The 20240-nt window shown below is 35.8% G+C and overlaps 1 protein-coding gene across 5 annotated transcripts in view; it reads left to right on the top strand.

Moving 5' to 3' along the window:
* The window catches only part of Utrn (utrophin), a 514146-nt gene that overhangs the window by 418541 nt on the left and 75365 nt on the right, over positions 1–20240 (top strand). For all 5 annotated transcript variants that reach the window (XM_026397636.2, XM_026397635.2, XM_077801941.1 and 2 more), the window contains 3 exons: positions 1115–1261; positions 3634–3712; positions 6604–6664. In XM_026397636.2, the coding sequence (XP_026253421.2) occupies positions 1115–1261; positions 3634–3712; positions 6604–6664 (287 nt within the window). The remainder of the gene's footprint in view (positions 1–1114; positions 1262–3633; positions 3713–6603; positions 6665–20240) is intronic.

Raw genomic sequence — 20240 nt, 5'->3', positions numbered from 1 at the left:
AGACAAGCTTCTCTTTCTTTGTTGGAGGCAGTAAGTGCTCTGATAAGGGTTGATATTCAAATGTTTAACAATTCTTTCAGTATGGCCTTAGCCAATCAAAATGGCCCACCCTAAACCCCAATTTGTGTGTTTGCTTATAGTCCTGAGTTCAAGAGACCAGAGAGAATGTCCCAAGAACACAGGAAAGGGGTCTTTAGGAAAGGCTGTAGAGGGAGAGGCCTCAGAATTTTCTTGAGGGGTAGAAGACCTAGGATGAGTCTTTAAAAGGATCCACAGGACCTCTTGACTCACCGGGAAAGGGGAATGTAACATAGAAGTAGGTGTGATTATGTGGAAAATGGAGAAAAACCTTCTCATTATTTGTTCTCAAAGACAGTCATTGCTCCAAAATTCTTTTTCTTCCCCTGTTCTCATACATCCCTGACACCTACACCTACTAGCTCTCTCTGCTGTGCTCAGAGAGCCAACTGTCAGTTCTAGGACTCATTTGCCTCTTTTCCTATCTGCTCTGCTCCTCTTGCCCGCCACCAATCACAGACAGTGGCTATCCACGACTGTGAAAGGGACAGAGCCTACTTCTGCAGTGTGGACTGGGCATGGGCTTTGATCAGGAAAGTTGTTTTCACTGACCTTCTAACTTAATTATAAGTGAAAACACATTGAAATTAACTTACTGAATCAGATGAAGAAAATATTGTCACCATATTAAAATAGAAAGGAGGAGTATGAAAGAAAATGAAAGATACAATTTAGACCAGAAATTAGTAAAGTAGACAATAAAGGCAAACATCTTCCATTCAGATTTACATTCAATAAGGACTATGAAGCAAATGCATAATCATCTACATGAGGCTGCATTATAATTTTTCCCTTCGCACACATATTGAAAGGCTCTGTGTTATAAAGCGTGACTCTGGCGGGTCATTCGAGTTACTGAAGACCTGAATAAGCCGCTGTTACTTAGTGGGCAACTCCAGTTGACAGATCTGATTGGGCCTTACCATTGTCTGTGATAGAAAGTTGAAAACTCTAGCTTTTGTTATAGCCTTTTCCAATGATGTATTTTTTGTGTGTGTGTGTGTTTGTTGGGGGGGGGGGGGTCTGTTTCTTCCAGGCGTTTAGAGAAGAAATTGCACCAATCAACTTAAAAGTTAAAGCAGTGAACGATTTGTCCAGCCAACTATCTCCACTTGACCTGCATCCATCTCTAAAGATGTCTCGCCAGCTGGATGACCTTAATATGCGATGGAAACTTTTACAGGTATCAGCTTATCCTCTTCATGATACAGCTTGCAACCTGGGTTCTCTTTAAACCCCACCTCACATTCCACCACATCCTGTCATCTCTCTCGATGGTATCTGATAATGAATTGAACAAGTGAGAACATTAAGAATTTGTCTTTCGGTATCTTGAATCCAAGCACCTCATTTATGTATGAATATAGATTTTAATACAATTTTTATGTGCTTTCAATATGGTATTTATAGAGAATTGTATAGGATCAAATAAATCACAGTTATTGGAATCTATAGAAGGCCACAGAAATATTTTCCCTAGAATGGTTCATAAAGAGTTATTTCTCTTACCTTAATTTTGTATTATTTTTCTTTTGAAAAATTAAGAAAGCTTTCGTTCTTTTTCTTTTGACTGGTTGCTATTTAGGTATCATGCATTAGTTTTTCCAGATAGCACATTAAAAAAAACTTTAGCTCTTAGAGCTGAGCTGTTCTATTGCAGTTGTTTTAATGGCTTTAGACCTTACTTACTCATTTTAGATTTAATTACCACAGACACCTCTTTTGAGTGTCCCCAGGTATCACCATTGGCAAACCACTATACAACTCTACATGCCAATTAAGAATTTATGGCTCAGTCTTGGTGCACTGTGTTACATTAGTGGCCAGTCCCCAGAAATCATAATAATCACATTTCCCCTCTGAAAATTAGTAGGTTAATATGAGTATAAAATTGGAGAAATAATTCTTACTAATTTTCTGTATAGTCTGGGCCTAAGGTATCTAACAACATGAGCATGTAATTTCAATGCATTTTATTTGAAAGGTATAATATAGTACAGTAGGTTTCTTCTATTAATTCAAATATCAAAATACCCAATGGTTTGCATTTTTTTAATGTAATTGAAGAGGTAAGAAATGAGTGTGCAGTTTTTCACAGACTTTTCTGTGTTCACAAAAAGTGTTAATAATCTGGGATTAGTAAGACAAAAATCAATTAAACTCATATATGCTTACAGAAATGTTTGACCTTTATTCTTTTTTCTTCTGCTCTATTTCTGTAATTCATTATCTTCATGTGCAGAGTCCTGTAGCCCATCATGATTCACTTCTCATTCTGTTTCTTTTATGGGTATATGTTATGTTTTAAAAAGAGCATTCTTTTTAAAGAATGCTCTCTCTTTCCTGTGATCCTGGTCACTGCTAGAGCTTGGATGTTAGTTGTAGGTTGGATAAGAAGAGAAAAAGGTATGCTAGCAGGTTGTGTTGTTAAATTTCAGGAATAGCATCTTTACTCAGAAAGTATGTCTTTTGATTTTTTTTATCTTAATAAAGTACATTCTAAAGCATTTTAAATAACTAACCAGGAGAAACCAGAGCTGCCCACTGAGACACACACAAACAAGTTGCCCACTAATAACAGCTGACTTATTCAGGTCTTCAGTATAAACACAAGTTTCATTTAAAGGCAGCTGAAAATAAGGTTGTCAATCTACATGGATCAGCTGACTAGCACTGCATAGACGAAGAACAGGGAAACGGAAATAGAAATGTCAGTAGGCTGTGTGCAATCATTATTGATATGCGTTTCATTTCTCAGTATAACAACTTTGCATTTTTATAATGTGGAGAACTCATGGTAGACTCTGTGCAAGCATAGAGGACATCAGTCTACTGGTTTCCTATTCCCAGGTAGAAATGATCAGATGCAAACTTTTCAGAAAATCAGAAGACATTCCATACTTACCTGTCTTTATGTTTTGTGTTTCTTTTCTTTCATTTCACTCACTCATTCATCTCTCTGTTGTCTGCATACATATCTATCCATCTATTTTTTCCTGTTGGAGTACTGTAGGCTTCTTTTTTATGTGCTTTCCATATTACTTTTTACCATTTTTTAAAATAAAGGACAGATGAGTAGTCTCTGATCCCATGACCATACCTTGACTTAAGGTGCCTTAGAAGCTGCATACGGCCTGAGAAGGGGTTATCTTAACAGGGCATGGATTCTGGCACCAGATGACCAGGGTATGAATGCTAGCATTGCCACTTGCTATTTTTAACTTCTTGGATAAGTCTTTGTGTCTCAGTTTCTTCATTTGTAAAGTGGTAACAAAAGAATACTTATCTAATATGTTTTTTTTTTTGAGAGAGAGAATCAAAAGGGTTTATTCATAGAAATTTCTTGAAAGAGTACCTGGCATTAATAACTGTTACTAGATACCAGAAGTTGATGGTCATACTGTTATTTTGATACCAGAGGTAGAGAAGGAATCTATATAGTCAGTAATATTTTGGATGATAGCATCACTTACTGTAGTACTTAAATCAAGAATATTATTAAAGACATTGTCTTAAAATCAAGTTATTTCATCTGGCATGTGTGTGTTTGTGTAGGTTTCTGTGGAGGATCACCTTAAACAGCTTCAGGAGGCCCATAGAGATTTTGGACCATCCTCTCAGCATTTTCTCTCTAGTAAGTACTAATAAATTTGAGCAATTGTTAATTGAGTGAATTAGCATATTCTTCCACTTTCACTGGAGAAGTCATGTTCTTTTGTTAGGTAAGGAGATATTAACACTAATTAAGGTGTTATTTATTGCTTATTATTTGTTACAGTGTGATAATAACTGTTAGATAGTTGAAGGGAAACACAAATGAGTTTGTTTCTAGATATGGTTTTGCACCTGGCCATTTGTTATGATAAGTAATATAGTATTATGTCACCGTTGTTTTGACATGTGCAAAGATTAGGACCTTTTCACACAAAAAAATCCACTTTTATATTTTAAGATATTAATGATTTTTTCCTTCATAAAAGTGCTTATTGGTTTAAACCACACCTGTAACTTTTAAAGTTACAAAAAAATTCTCTATAAATCTTTAAATGAGAATATTTTGGTTTATTAGACTTGCTGCATTCATACTCAGCTATTTTTCTGGGCAAGTATTATGGATTTAGCAAAGCACATATGTAGATTTTTATGAAATAGTCTCCAGCTGGAATTTTCAATTTTATGTACAGTCCATGAGATCTTAAATAAATAATCTGAGCTCGTATTTAATTATTATTCACTGCTGAGGATACTAAAGAGTCTAGAATTTAGAGTTACCCAGATTGAGTTTAAATATTCACTCTGCCTTTTATAAGACCTGTGAATTTCTGAAAGTTAATTTCTTGGTCTTAAAATACCAATATCTATCCTCTGATTACCTTGAGAATTAAATGAAAAAGCATATCAAGTTACACAAAGAAGCTAGCTCAGTTCTTGGCACAAATGCTTTCAGTAAATATTAACTCCTTTTCTTTCATTTCCTTTGGCAAATATATGTAAGAAAGCAATTTGTTTAATTCCATTTGAGTAAAGTTTAAAACTGAGGGCAAAGTGTGTTTCTCAATCATGACAACTTCTTTATATCAATAACCACAGAGAAAAATGAAGTATAATTCCATGTCTCAACTAAATTGATTACATTTGTATTTCCTCTTAATCCTTTTTACTGCTTTAATTCAGATTAGAGGTAGACCTCTTCTGTCACAATTGTGAGAATCTTCCTCTGTCATTCACACATACTCCTCTTTAGCTTCTCAAAGTTGAGCCGTGAGGTATTCCATCTTTGATCAATATGTAGTCCTTCCTGGTATTCTGGGTCAGGATGCATTTTTTAGTTTGAGTGTCATCAGTATTGATAATATAAATAAATTTACAGTATACTCATTAGGTATTAAGCACTCCAGATTTCTTAAACTTAATAGCATGTAAAACACAAAATTAAAGGGGAATTGACAAAAATAATTGAGACTGTAAATTCTAAAGATCAGTTATCTGTTTACATTAATGAAACCCTACATTTTCACCTCACACCCACTCTTTCATTAAAGAAATTAAGCTCACATTCTTTAAGAAATGAAATATTGAGAAATTCAAGCACATGGCCTTTTATTGTCTAGTGCTAATGGTCCCAGGAAATGGAAGTTACTCAAATCAAAACAATTATTAAAATGAATGGAGAAGTATAAACAAAATCCCAATTAGTAAATTTTATAATTATTATCCCTTTCTGCTTACAATCTTTGGCTTTATTATATTTTTTGGAGTTTAGCCACTGTTATAAAAGAAGCCTGTCTAGTTAGGCACAACAGAAAAACTGACCCATTAGCCTGGTCCAACACTGAAATGAGGTTGGTGCTAATGAGAAACTTAATGTACCTAGTTCCTCATTTTCATCCCCTTTTTGTACTTTCATGGACCCTGTTGGAGAAGGGAGTGCTTACGTGTATAAAGAGGAAGAAAACCTGGTGGACTAATATTCAGAAGTATTGAGGTCCCATCTGAGCTCCATTCTGTGTTTCATAGTTAACACTCATTGGAAAGTTATTTTACTTTGATGAGTTTAGCCCCCTATCACATGGGACTTTAATATGTATCTTGCTGGCTTTTCCAACAAAAGATAGGTTTGAAACTGCTTAGCAAAGTTTAGAATGCTATATATTTGTAAGCTATCAATGTAATATGAAATTCAGAAAAAAAAATCATTGGGACAACTGACTACATGAAGGTCTAGTGATATTTACAAATTTGTATTTGATTTTATTTACTAGTTCACTTAGCAAAATTCTTTCATAGTTCAAGATTCACATGTGTTACTGTTCTTCAATAAGTCATAAAATAATTGATTTAGTGTAGGAAAAACAGTTTTCATAAATAAAAGGTAAATGGAATTGTAAAAAAAATTAAGCAACTCAGTTAAGACATACAATCTCAATTATAGTAATTTTGCTGCAAAAGTAGAAGACTATGCTTTCTGTGCATTTCAGATGATAAAAAGTATCTGCACTTCTGCTCAGATGATTGCTTGGGTTCTTTACAACCCTTTGCCTATTTTTATTTTTCCTTTATGTCATGTATCTGAATTTGTTTAAATGCCATCTGTATCCAATAACCATGCCTGTGATCATGATGCAAAGTAAAGAATATTGTTAGTGATCTGGAAAAGTCAGGCTGGAGAAATCTAGTTTGGATATATAAATCTAGTCTGAATATAAAATGTATACAATTTCCAGATGGCACTAAGTTTTAAAGTATAGTGATTATAAACAATAAAACCTGAGTTTTGAGGAAGTATTTTTATCCAGTTCAATTAGTTGGAATTAGAAATTGAAGTGGTGTTGTTTCTTCCCTCACTTCAAATGAATCTCAGAACTGTTCTGTTTGGCTTAGTGAATTTCTTAATTATAGATATTCAGCTCAAACACCAAAGCTGCTCACATTGGATTTGCTGTAAACTGTATTCAGTTGCTTTTCATTAAGGTGAGAGGCTTTTGCGTCACCCGCGTTTCCAATCATCTCCCTTTGTTTCCTCAGCTTCAGTCCAGCTGCCGTGGCAAAGATCCATTTCACATAATAAAGTACCCTATTACATCAAGTAAGTTGATTTTAATTCTCCTTTATGATATCAAGACAATAAAGTTTTATTGATAACATAAGAGGTGCCCCCTATAACTTTGAAAAACGGAATTCAGTTCTGTTATCTGAAGATAACTAATAATATATTTAATATTTGAAGGAAATAAGTTTAAAAATCAGGGTGATTTTTGTCCTTGATTAGGTTTTCTTTGTCTTCAGGAAATTTCATCTGCACTAGTTGAAGCTCATCATTTTTTGTTGTCAACATAGCTTCTCCTTTCTTTGTATCATTTCTCCTTCTTATGTGATATTTTATAAATTCTGTATAATTTACTCAGCATCTTAGTAGACTTGGTCCTTGGCTTAATCTGTATAGTGTATAAGACAGAACAATGCAATACTACTTCTGTAATCCCTTGAAGTGCAAGTTGGTCAAGCAATTAACTTACAGTGTAATACAGAGAGGTGTCATAGCTGACCTTATTTTGTGTGTAATGAGAACTGCATCATAATTGTGAGAATGCACTTTATCAGGAGGCAGTTGTGTCTCAGATTACATGTGTGACTTTAGGCAAGTTGGGAAAAATCTCTGTGCCAGGTTTCCTCTGCATCATTTCTAAAACAGGATGCAGTATCCCCAAAATCCATGCCAATGCTAGTGATGTACATTTCTGGAATAACTCTTCCTGAAAAAATTTGTGTGTAAAGTCAATCTTAGTGAAATGGTATTTGATAATGAGTCTTTTCTTGTAGTGTGAAATATGTTGTCAGTTTTTTTTTTTTTAAAAAGAACTGTGGCCATAACATTTAACAAATATAGTAAGCAATGTATGTTACATTATCTTGTGACATTTTAATATTTTTATTCAAGCACAATATAAGTATATTGAGCTGTAATGATTTTGAGAACAAAGGTATCAAACCAGTTGATGGGTGTCCAAGTTGTATAAGCATGAATGGAAAGAAGTTAGAGGCTGGGCAAATTGGCATATCTTTATTGAGAGCAGATATGATAATCTAATTCAAATTAAAAACTTAAAAAAATTTACATTTGTTTTCCAAATGATGATGATGATAGTATTAGAGAACGATAATTTACTCAGGCAATTATTGACTTGAACTGAATGATACAGGCTTACATATATATCTGAGGCCAGCTCAGTGATGCCTACCTATAATCCCTGCAATTTGGGATGCTGAGGCAGGAAGAGGAAGAGTGCAAGTTCAAGGCCAGCCTCAGCCATTTAGTGAGGCCATAAACAACTCAGTGAGACCCTGTCTAAGTAAAAAATAAAAATAAAACCCAGAGATATAGCTCAGTGTCCCTGGGTTCAATCCCCTATACCTCCACCCCCCAAAAAAGATATAAATCTGAGTGAGACAGAATAATGCCCCTCTCGCAAAAGCTTCCCCACATCCAATCCCTGTGAATGTTAGGTTTGCATAGCAGGGGAGAATCCAGGTTTCACATCAGCTGAAGAATTACAGAGCTTATCCTGATAGACGCAATGTAATCACAAGGGCCTTTGAAAGTGGAAGAGAGAGGTAGGAGTCAAATCTCAGAGAGAGATTTGAAGATGCCACTTTGCTGGCCTTGAAGATGGAGGAAGTAGAGCATGAACCTGGCAATGCAGGCAGCTTCAAGAAGTTGGTAAAGGCAAGGAAATGGGAATCATGTAGAACCTCTGGAGAAGAACATTTTGCCAGTTGTGATTTTACACATGGAGACTTTATTGTGGCAGCAATAAAAAACTAATTCTTGTACTATATAAAATCTAGATGCATATGGAAATTTATTGGAATTAATTAATTGGTTCAATTCCTAGAATCCTCTATCATCTTATTTTTTAAAAATAAAAACTTGATCTAGTAAGATAGATTTTTTTGTTTTTTTACTAAAGAAAATATTTAACCTTAAATTCATCTTATTTTTTAAAAATAAAAACTTGATCTAGTAAGATAGATTTTTTGTTTTTTTTTACTAAAGAAAATATTTAACCTTAAATATCTTTTTTGCTTATGTTTTATACAATAAAACATTTGATTTTCTATTTGATTTAGGACTTTCAAAATCCATCCTTAATGTTAACTCCTAGTATAAGAGATTTCTGTATGTCTGATCAGTTTTATATAGCTGAGGATTAAATAGTGTATGTCAGAATTTCTCTAATTCACAATGTTTATAAGATCAATAGGATCTTGTAAGGATGTATTCTTGCTCAGCATGTGAATTCTCATAGGAGACATGTTAGACTCATGAGTTCCAATCCATCATTGAAAGTTAGTTTATCTGTCATCTTATTGGCTAGAGCTATAACCAGGTTTGGAATATATATGTTTAACACAAGGATGCTCAATGTTTTTTAATGACCTTTAGAACTAAATCATCCTAAAATATCTTCTACATCCTCAGTAAATAATTGAATTTTCTTAAATATATATACTTTCAGTGTTAAATGATGTATTTTCTAATGTTCAAATATTTAAAAAATTTCCCATCTCTATAGAGCAAACTTTCCAGTTTTTATAAAACTTATTTAACCAGGATCTTTTATTGCTTGTTCTTTTGTGTAACATAATAGTTTATTTCCTCATAAAGAAGAAACATCACACTTAGGTGGTAGAGTTATAAAAGCCAGTATTTCTACATGAAGAATTGTTTTTGAAAACAAAATTTAATTTCTAAATAAACTAATAAGCAAATGAATGAAAATGAAAGGCTTTTAATATACATTTACTTTCTCTTTTTTTTGGCATGGCTGCACAAGTGAGTTGAAGAAAAATGTTAAAAAGAAATTAAGCATGATTGCCATGCAGTTGGAATTTCCTGGAAAAATTTTAGTATATTAATTTGGCCAACCAAAAAGTAATTTTCAAGTAGAAATATTAGATGTTTGCAATGTTTTGTTTTGTTTTTATTTGTTGGTTGCTTGCATTCCTGGTGATTGAACCCATGTCCTCACTATGCTAGGCAAGCACTCTACCACTGAGCAGACCCCAGCTCATTTTCAATGTTTAAATACACACTTTTGTAAATGTGCTGTAATGCTAGAGTATAGTAAAAATGTTGAAAGGAAAAAGAGGACAAATTACTTTTATTTTAACTTTACAGATTGGTTAAAATATACTTTGGTGGCTTCCCAATGCATTTCTTTTTTTTTTTCTAGGTAATTTTTATTAGAATTTTAAGTATAATTAAGTATATTAAGTGTAATACAGAGAGTGATTCCATGACTCATTTTTAGAAAATGATAAAATATAATTCTGAACTGTAATAGTATATGTGGCATGAATCCCTTCATTAATAATATGAAGGGAATATTATTAATATCTGTTAGTTTTTCCATGATAATAAAAAGACCTGGGATAATAAATTTATAAGGAGGAAAAGTTTATTTTGGCTTACAGTTTTAGAGGTTCCAGTCCATGATTAGTTGACTCCATTGCTTTTGGGCTTGTGGCAAGAGCTCAAGTTGGGAGAAGCAGGTGGTGGAGCAAAAACCCTCATCTCATAGCCAGGAGGCAAAAGTAAAGAAGAGGAAGGGTCTGGGGTCCCCCAGTGCCCTTCAACACAAGGGCCCAGTGACCTGAAGACCTCTCAGTAGGCCCCACCTTTTAAGACGCAAAACCTCCCAACTGTGCCAATCCAGGAGTAAGCCTTTGACATGTGAGCCTTTGGGTGATATTTACATTCCAAACTATAGCAGTATCTTCAGTTGGAACATATCTTTAATTATACATGCTGCCTGCAAGGAAGACTTTCTGGATATGCTCTGGTTAGTTTTTTTTAATATAGTCCAGTGACAGCTTAGGTACTATGAGTTTAAGAAAACTTGAAATTGGCTCCTATTACCTTTATTTTATATATATATATATATATATATATATATATATATATATATATATATATATATATATACCATAAAAGCCAGATCTCTTCCATTGTGAATTTCCAGTTCATTTTTGTGTTTTGCACAGGTCATTCATGTCTTCAGCTGCAAGTTAATATCCAGGGACTTTGAGGGGTAGAAATAATAATTGATAAAATTTTTGTTTGAACTTTCCTCATATGTCACATTAATAATCCTGTGAATATGATTCCTTCTTATTTTATTCTACAAATAATAACAAGAATATGAATAAGAAGAAGAAGAAGAAGAAGAAGAAGAAGAAGAAGAAGAAGAAGAAGAAGAAGAAGAAGAGGAAATAATAATAATAATGATAATTATAGTAAATTCCATTTTGAACCTGATTTGTCAGACACTATGCTGAATCCTGGGCATTACGTGAATAATTTCTTTTAACACTTAAAGGAAAGAGTGTATAGTGAAGTATAGTTTTATCATTGCCTCTGTATAGTAACTGATAAATACATTAATAAGTAACTAATAAGTACACACAGAGTCTGCTTGAGATTGCATGTCCAGTAAGTGGACAAAGTAGCATTAAACCCAGGGACTGTTCTAGCTTTTGCCTGCTATGCAGGTCTGTCCCCTATATTCTGAAATTTTTAATTACATAGAAAATTTGGCTAGGGAAAGATTATGTTTAGGAATGAGAAGAACAGTGAAGAAAATATGAGCAAACATCTTTTCTTTCTTGCTGTACACTGGTTATCATTTATCACGTACCCACTGTGTATAGCTGTCTGAGGACAGAGCCTTTACTTTCTCTGATATCCCAGCCTTTTCCAGTGTCATTCTGTCTTTGTGAGGGCCTTTCCACAGACTAATCTCTATTATGTATATTTAAGAAAATTTCATACTGTGGTCCCGTTGTGGACTGGGGTGCTTTTCTAGAGATAAGAAAGTATTGCCCTCTACAGTCCTGCCCGTAAGACCCCTATAGGAGTTCTGAAGTGGGGAGATGAATCATGAAGTATAGCTCTCTCCATTCCCTAGGCAAGGAGACTTCTGCCACTAAGTAGAATTCTGTTTGTAAGATGTCAACAAAGTCCTGGGTCTTGCCACCTAGCTGGTGATCTGCACATCAGCCTGTTGGTGATTGAGCCTGTTGACTAGGGTGTAGAAAGGATTCTTCTCCTTTCCTCTCCACAGCATCTTCTCCAAACCCCAAATGCTTTACTTTTCAGTGAGTCTTACACTTGGTACAAATGATTGTCCTACTCCTGTGACTGGGCTTCCCCGACACAAGTTTGACAGTTCGAGAGCTCCATTTCCCTAATGGCATCTGCAGTGCAGACGTTAATTCTTTATAGAACTCTAAGTGCAGTTTACAATCTCATATTCAGTTTTGACATGAACACTTTACTAACCTGCAATTACATAGGCCACACACATCACATTCCCTAAAGCTGGCATTACGAAAGCGTAAGGCATTAGCCATAATGAATTGATCCTACCTGTAAGCATCATGATCTTGTGTTTCTTTCCCTTGTTCTGACTTCCCCTTTGTGTAGCTCTAAGTCAGAATTTTCGTATTGCCTGGGCAAAGTGGCACATACCTGTAATCCCAGCAGCTTGGGAGACTGAGGCAGGAGGATCGAGTTCAAAACCAGACTTAGCAACTCAGCGAGGTCCTAAGCAACTCAGTAAGACCCTGTCTCTAAAATAAAATATAAAAAAGGGCTTGAGATGTAGCTCAGTGGTGAAGCACCCCTGGGTTCAATCTCCGGTACCCCCCCCCAAAAAAAAATTTCCTCTTTTTACTACATTTCCTTTTATGTCTTTATTTTCTATTCTTATGCCCATTATTGATAATCCTGCCAACTTCTTTTAGATCTGCTTCTTACTTCCCAAGGCACCCTTCTTTCTGTCTTAATCCTGTACATTGTTGGGGGTGGGGAAGAAAAGAACAAAGAAGTTTATAGTTGTAAATGAAATCTTGGGGAGCGGGTAGTTTTTTTCCTTCCAGTAAACCTATGTGTCATTTGCCTACACTACATATGTCTGTCTTGGTAAAACTACATGTGTTATGTAGAGGAAAGAATTCATGAGTATTTTATAGAAGAATTCTGGCCCCAGCTTAGACAATATAGGTGGAATAGTCATTCCCTAAATAAGGAGAGAGAAGACAGCTCCAAATGGGAAACTCAAATATCCTGCCTAACATGAAAGTCAATGCCAATAAAGATACATGTGTACCACAACAGCAAAAAACACAAAGGGAATTTTATCTTTAAAGGTTATGGAAAACTTATCCCAGAACAAAATGTGCAACGAAAGTATAATTAACAATGAAAAATAAATAACATTTTTCTCTGAAAGACTTCCCATAGCAGTCTTCATTTTTTTCTTCCTCCTTGTCAAGAGAAGGGATAGTGTCCTTTTGGTTTGAGATTTTTTTTTAAAGTAGAGAACTCTTGGGACACACTGAGAATTTCTTTGTAACTGTGGAGCTTGTGTTTGGGGTTTTAATCATAAATAAATGAAATAGAATATAGGAAAATGTACTGGAGAGTCTGTTTTCTTCAGAAATGGTCTGTGACTCTGTCTTTATTGAAAATAAATATTTAAAACTCGCGAGGCCAACTCTGCTGATGAGGAGGTAAGAACGAAATTGCCTTGTGAAAGAATGTAAGCACCTGGGGATCACTAAACTTCTCTTGCACTTGGAGGCAACTTTAGACAAATGAGCATACCTTGGCCAGCTAGAAAACCAAACAGCGCACAGCCTGCCTGGCAGCAGCTGGCCATCAACAAACCATCCCTAGGAGCTTTTCTAGTATGTTTACCAGTGTCCTGGGTTATTGAGATCATTCAGGTGGAGTTGACATTGTCTTCAAAAGATAGCACTGACATGAACAGTTTACTCACCCACTCAAAGAGGAAGTCAGATCAAAAGTAAAAGAAAGCACTCTCCTTCCTGTCATTTATCTGTACATGGCTGGGGCCAAGCAGTGGAATGTTGGCTTGGAATCTTCTAAATTACTTAGGAATATTTTATTCTAATAACACCATCATCCTTCCTATACAGTTTGATTTTAGGATCAGGGATGCAGCAAATAAAGGCCTGCCACACCACACGAGGAGGATTGCCAATGGGATCATGAAGACAAGAAAAAACATACCTCAGCTTCAGTTTGTAAAGATTACATGTTTTACACTATTACTAAAATTAACAAGAGTACAGGATGATGGTTAAAAAATTAAAATGAATAAAATATCTTTTTCTGTGCTGATTATAAAGTAAAATAATACAATAAAAGTTTCATGTAACTGTATAAAAAAATTAAATTAACCCCTAATTTAAAAAAATGTGTATAAATGAAAGAGATAAAGTATATATATTTTTTAAAGTGCATATTATAAGTGCAAAAAAAAGCAAACCAAAAGGATACAAGGACAGATTTAACTCTGGTATGAACATAACCCTGGTCTTGGCACCCTCGGGCAAGTCAGGGGCATACAAGACTCCCCAGCACCTGTGCATTCCCAGGTGACCTGCACGTCCCTTGAGGAAGGTCTCAGCCTTCCCAGTCTGAACATCAGAAAATGGTGGTGGAGCTGGGTGCGGGGGATAATGTTCTCAATAGGTTCTAGGTCCAAGTAGCCCCTATAGAGGTAGGGGCTCCTTTGTGTTTATTAAGTATGTGCATGTTTATACTTTTAGACAGTCTTCCAGTGCCCTAGAGACAAGTACCTATCCCTCACACCTTGGCATGTCAAATTAGGTAATTAATTCTGTCACTCTATTTAAAAACAAACATACAAAAAATTGGTCTTATTGTTTTGAAACAATGTTCTACAACCATGTTAACAATATTTGACTTTCTGTATTTTGGTATGTACTATATATAGCCTCTTTCTTACAGCCCTGTACATGTTTGTGTATTTGGACCTACTCCCAATTGTTTCTTATACTTTTTTTTTTTTTCATTCTGTGTGTCTTCATTATCATGAGGAGATAATGGCACTTTTTAGGGAAGATGTTATACCTTCATGGTGTTTTACTATCAAGCAAGATTTTTTTTTTTTCTTTTTTGAGACAAGGTCTAATTATGTTGTCCAGGTAGGCCTTGAAATCCTAGGCTCAAGTAATCCTTCTGCCTCAGCCTCCCAAGTGCTGGGACTACAGGTGTGCACCACTACTCCTGAATGGCTCTTATATTTTATCTGAATTTTGAACAAAGTTCTCTTTTCCTCCTTCAAATCTTGACATTCAGATTTTTTTTGTTTTTCCTTAAATGTACTCCTATGTCTCCAAAATATTATCTGAGATTTCCTGGTTTTAAAAGTGTCGAGGACAGTCAAAAGTGTTTGGGGGGTGTTTTAGAAGTTGCCTATAACCTGAAGACCCTGTAAGTTACTTGCCACAAAGCTTCCTGCCCCCAGCATCCCCTCAACACCCCACAGCCCACACACAGCTGGGTGAGGACTGACATTACCCACGGGGTACTTCATTTTCTTCATATAATTTGATATGAAGTGAAACAAAGATTGAGGGTTTTTGAGCCGAAGATAAGTAAATCACCTCTTAGATCTTTAAGAAGGGATTATTCAAATAAATGATGTCACCAAAATTTGCTTTTACTATTTATATTATAGTCACCTGAATGCAGAATTGATTAGTTAGAAACCCTTGCTTAATTCCTAGATATAACTTTTTAGGCATGATGTAAAGTGGATGTTTTCAAAGTTAACTTCATTTTTCTATTTCTTTTAAAAGCACCTGTCACCTACTATACTAACTTGGGAAGTTTCTCGCCTCATTTCTGGGTAGCAGCCGTTCCACTCAGGTCTCACCATGGAGCTCTTTGATAATGTTGAAGGGACCAGCTTGGATGGAGGGGTCAAGTTAGAAGCCAAATACAAGTGGGTTGAGTAGTGAGTGGGACACAAGGACATATTTACAGTTAACACAAATCATTTATTTTGTTTGTGAAGAAGAAAAAAAGGGGTGATAACTAGTGGAAAAAGTGAATTTGAGGGGTGTGTGTGTGTGTGTGTGTGTGTGTGTCTATGTGTATATATGGCAGTTTAACAAAACTTGTATTCTGTCAAGAATAGCTTTACTGTTCTATAATGTAGCACAAAGTTCTACAGGAAGGATCTGGGAAGAATCAGCCATTGATAGGACAGTGATACTTCTCAGTTACAGGAGAGAGGAAGACCAATGGACAGATGGAGAGAAGATTACTGATGTGGTAGTAGGAAGATGAAGGAGTCCTAATCTAGTGGTTTTTAGTTTTTCAATGAAGTGTGGGGGTAAGGTCAAATGATACTAAAACAGGGAGGGAAAATTAGTTTTGGTATGGGAAAGAAGGCTTTACTTGGAAATTACTTAGACTCTGAGAAAGCAAGTTTATTAGGGAATGTAGTGCAATTACCAAGAAGTTGGACATTTGAGATTTGAATCAAATATTTAAAGTAAAATCAGTCTGAGTAATTTTCTTCAGTTGTATTCATCCACAGCTGCTTAGGTTCAGAAAAGGCAAGTAATTTAGTAGATCCAGGCCTGGGATTTGCCATGGGTGAGAGAGAAGCAAGGAGATGAGGTTGTTTGTAATGATTATAATGATGGATTGTGGGTTTACATTTGGACAGATTCATCAAAAAATACTTTTAAACCTTAATTTTGAAAATATATTTCCATTTCAAGAGAGCAGGCTTATAATCAGACCATCTGTGTTCAAATCCCATTTCTACTACTTGCGCATAACCTTGGGCAAATTATAGAAGCACCTGCCCTAGTCTCCTTTATCTGTAAAATGGGGAGAGGACTGTCACATACATCTTGGCATTTTACTGTAGAGTGAGTTTACAGGTAGAAAATTTTATATGTAGAAAAGTTTTCAGGCTGGGGATGTGGCTCAAGCGGTAGCGCGCTCGCCTGGCATGCGTGCGGCCCGGGTTCGATCCTCAGCACCATATACAAGCAAAGATGTTGTGTCCGCCAAAAACTAAAAAATAATAAATATTAAAATTTTCTCTCTCTCTCTCTCTTTAAAAAAAAAAGAAAAGTTTTCTACATAGAAAATCACAACATGAGCCCTAGAATATTAGACTATTACTGTAATTAGCTGTGTACATTCTGACCTACTGTGTCATCTCTCCCTTGACAACAAGGAAGGCTGTTTCTCTGTCACTGTCTTGTTGCCGAACAATATACTAGTTCTTTTTCTCACATTTGTATTTTTTTCATTAACTCACTCCCCTTTATTTTTCTTTATTTTTCTGATATGCCTTTATCTTTATAATTGGAATGAAGTGATAAATAGCAAAGTTCACAGAATCCAGTAGAAGCATAAAACTATTTAGGTAGTAATGAGTATATTTAGCTACATGTCAGTTTTGGGGCAAGTAAGATGCTTTCTGATCGTCTTCTAAGGTTTCAGGGGGAAAAAATAAGACTAGTCTAGTGAAAACTAATGGGTTTTAAAAATATCTTTCCCAGAGAGGTTGTTTGCCCAGAAATCAGTATCTTCCCAATTGATCAAAAGTATCTGTGCTTTGTTATTGGTTCATGGCCTCCTGTAGGCCGTTCTATTATGCAGCCTTTGGGGTTTTGTTTGTATATTGTCTTATTTGTATTTTACTTTCTATGGCTTCCTAGAGTACATTATTCTGAATAATAACAAGTAGAGGCATATCCTGTTTATTAATCTTAGTCATGTGATATTTCTTTGAAGCCCATAAAGTGTGGGGATTATGTATTATCTCAACTGGGAAACTTAAGAGTAAAGGGGCACTTTTAATAATCATATCAAGATACTGACATGTAATTCCTGTATAGAGTCCAGTATAAAGAAGGACTGTCACAGATGTTGAAGGATAATTCACAAAATATATGCAAACACATAAACAACATGAGTCAGATATTATATTTAACTCATTAATAAGGTAGAAACAGAAGTTATAGCAGGCTCCAAGGAGAAGACAAAGTACTACAGCTCTAGAGTCAAACAAGGAACCCTAAGATGAATTTACATAAAGATGTAGGGCTGACTAAGTAGTCTGTATCCACCCAGCAATAGCCAGTTGCATTCCAGGGACACAATTTACATATCCATAGACATAAAACATGCATTATTATCACTTTTCTTCAGTGTACAGAGTTTAAAATAGCTCAAAGATAATTTAAACTTTACAGGATACTGTTTTAGTCAGCTTTTTCTCTGTTGTGACTGAAGAACCTAACCAGAAAAACTGTAGAGGAGGAAAACTTTATTTGGGGGCTCATAGTTTCAGAGGTACTCAAATCCATAGATAGCAGTCTTCTGCATCCTGGAAGATTATGGTGGAGGCAAGTGGCTCGCATAACAATCAGGAAGGAGAGAGAGAGAGAGAGAGAGAGAGAGAGAGAGAGAGAGAGAGAGAGAGAGAGAGATATCTCCACATCTCCACTCACTAAATACAAATAAGTACTGCAAAGCCATGCCCCAATACCCTACCTCCTCCAGCCACACCCTACCTGCCTTCAGTTGGGTTAAGGCTCTATAACTCATTTCTCCTCTAAACTTCTTACATTGTCTCATACATGAGCTCTTGGGGCACACCTCACAACATATAACCTCTAATTTTTTGCACCCATCAAAGGCCTTTGCAGTCTGTCGCTACAAAGGCAAAACTGGGATGTCTGGGCACCCTCCTTGGATGGCAGCTATTCTCACTATTGTTAGCTTCATAGATTTTGGACTTAACTGCTTTGTTAGATTTAACTGCTTTATTTAATTTTTCATTTTTTTCTTGGACTGATTCCTGTGCCTATTGCCTTTTAATAAGATTTTTAGTAACAAATCTATAATTTTATATGCTAGTTTATCAAGCTGCCCAATATTAAGCTCCACTCCCATCTCATATTTGAGATTAGCTGGAAGCTTGGCTGTTGTTATTTGGGGAGTTGGGGGCGCTACTTTGATTCTGTTTTGGTTGCCTACTCTGGGAGAAATTGGAAGCATTTTGGCAAGAGTTGCCGAGCAATCTGCAGTTATTCAAATACTTTGAGCCTTTAGGTTCATTGTGGGTTTTGTACTAACTCTCTCTTCCCTCTTAAAAAAAGAAACCTAGCAGCTAACAGCATCTACTAGTTTTTCTTTTTTTTTTTTTAACTGTTATTTTGTAAGCTGTAGTTTTACTTTTGCAACCAGAAGCTTTATTTATTTTCAGCGTTGGCAGTTCTGTCTAATGAATCAACTGGTATTGAATTCACGAAAGGAGATGCCGGTTCCCTGTCTCCATCTGTTTGCCAAATGTGTGTGTGTGTGTGTGTGTGTTCCCTCAGCTCCTGGTACACAGTGGTGTTACTCAAGAGAGCCATTAGCAAGGAGTGTTCGCCTTGAATTCTTGGTCCTCTGCTGACCCGATGGTAGTATTTCCCCCTCTGGTTCCACAGGGGTTGTGTGAGGTGAAGCTGCACACCTGTGATTCTAGAGGGAGCATCCTTTTATTTGTGATCTATAAAGTCTGGCCCTGCTTTAATGAGACCTTTGGTTTGGTCCTTGAGCCGTGGTTCCTTCTCTCACAGTGGGATATCTGTCTCTGTGGAGTAGTGTTGTCATGGGGATTGAAATCACTCAAAACCCAAGAGGAGTTATGTACTGAATCTTGGAAGGCTGAGACCAGGAGCCCATGGTGGCATGCTGGATTAATGCTGCATTTTTAGCAAATTGTCTTTTAATTCTTGTTGATGGAAGAGAGGATGTTCTTCCTGATATTCTGCATTTCTGCCAAGCTCTTGGCCACACTATGTGTGGTAGAATTTAGATCAGAAAGCTTGAGTTCCTGCCCAATAGTTTTTACAGAAATGTAGGTATAGATTTTAAAACGAATATTTTTTCTTAAATTTGCTTTTATGAATATTTTAATATCATCTTTCTTGTATAGTGTGCAATTTCACTTAGCTTACTAAACAGAATTGAGTGTCATCTAAGAAGTCTTTGGAGTACTATTAAATGTTATTAATCTATTCTGACCTAGATAAAGGAGAGTAAGCTATTTTTAAATACAAGGCCACTAGCCCATCAAAGTTATGAGCTGTTTAACACACACACACACACACACACACACACACACACACACACACTAAGGGACCTAATTTAAACACTACATTTACCAGTTTTACCCTTATCTTATTCCCCCAAAGACTTCCAACCGATATATGAATTAGTTTTGGAATTTACAGAAGAAACAAAACTGAAAATGTGCTTTAAAGTGAAGAATAAGGATCCGAGTAAAGTGGCTCAATTTGTAGAAAAATAATAATACTGTTTACTGAGGGAAACTGAAATAAGGGGGCATAAAGAGGGGCATAAGGTCAAAAGAAGAAAGGTGTCATGCCAAGGTGTCATGCCCAGAATCCCAGAAAGGGGTGAAAGAGCAGATTTGCTCTGAGGAAAGAAACCTAGGGTTGAAGAGCAAGGATCCTCATCAACCGAGAGGTGGAGGTTTATTCGGAATTAAACTCTTCATTTCTCAGTGTTTAGAAATTCGATGAAGACTTCTAAAGTGTAGTGATTCTTCACAGCACTTCTGCTGTCAGAGGATTTGTTCTGAATGAGAATCTATATCTGCTTAACTGGAGTGGAATTATCCTGGACTGTGGGTTGATCAAGCCTGGGGCCAAAGGATTTGTGACAGTCATTCTTTATATCTACGTTTTAATATGTTGTTGCAATTCTTTTTGACATGGGTAAA

This window comes from Urocitellus parryii, chromosome 8 (genome assembly GCF_045843805.1).
Source record: "Urocitellus parryii isolate mUroPar1 chromosome 8, mUroPar1.hap1, whole genome shotgun sequence".
In the NCBI taxonomy this organism is placed as follows: Eukaryota; Metazoa; Chordata; class Mammalia; order Rodentia; family Sciuridae; genus Urocitellus; species Urocitellus parryii.
The sequence above is the reverse complement of the archived record's forward strand: the minus strand, read 5'-3'. Positions and strand labels throughout refer to the sequence as shown.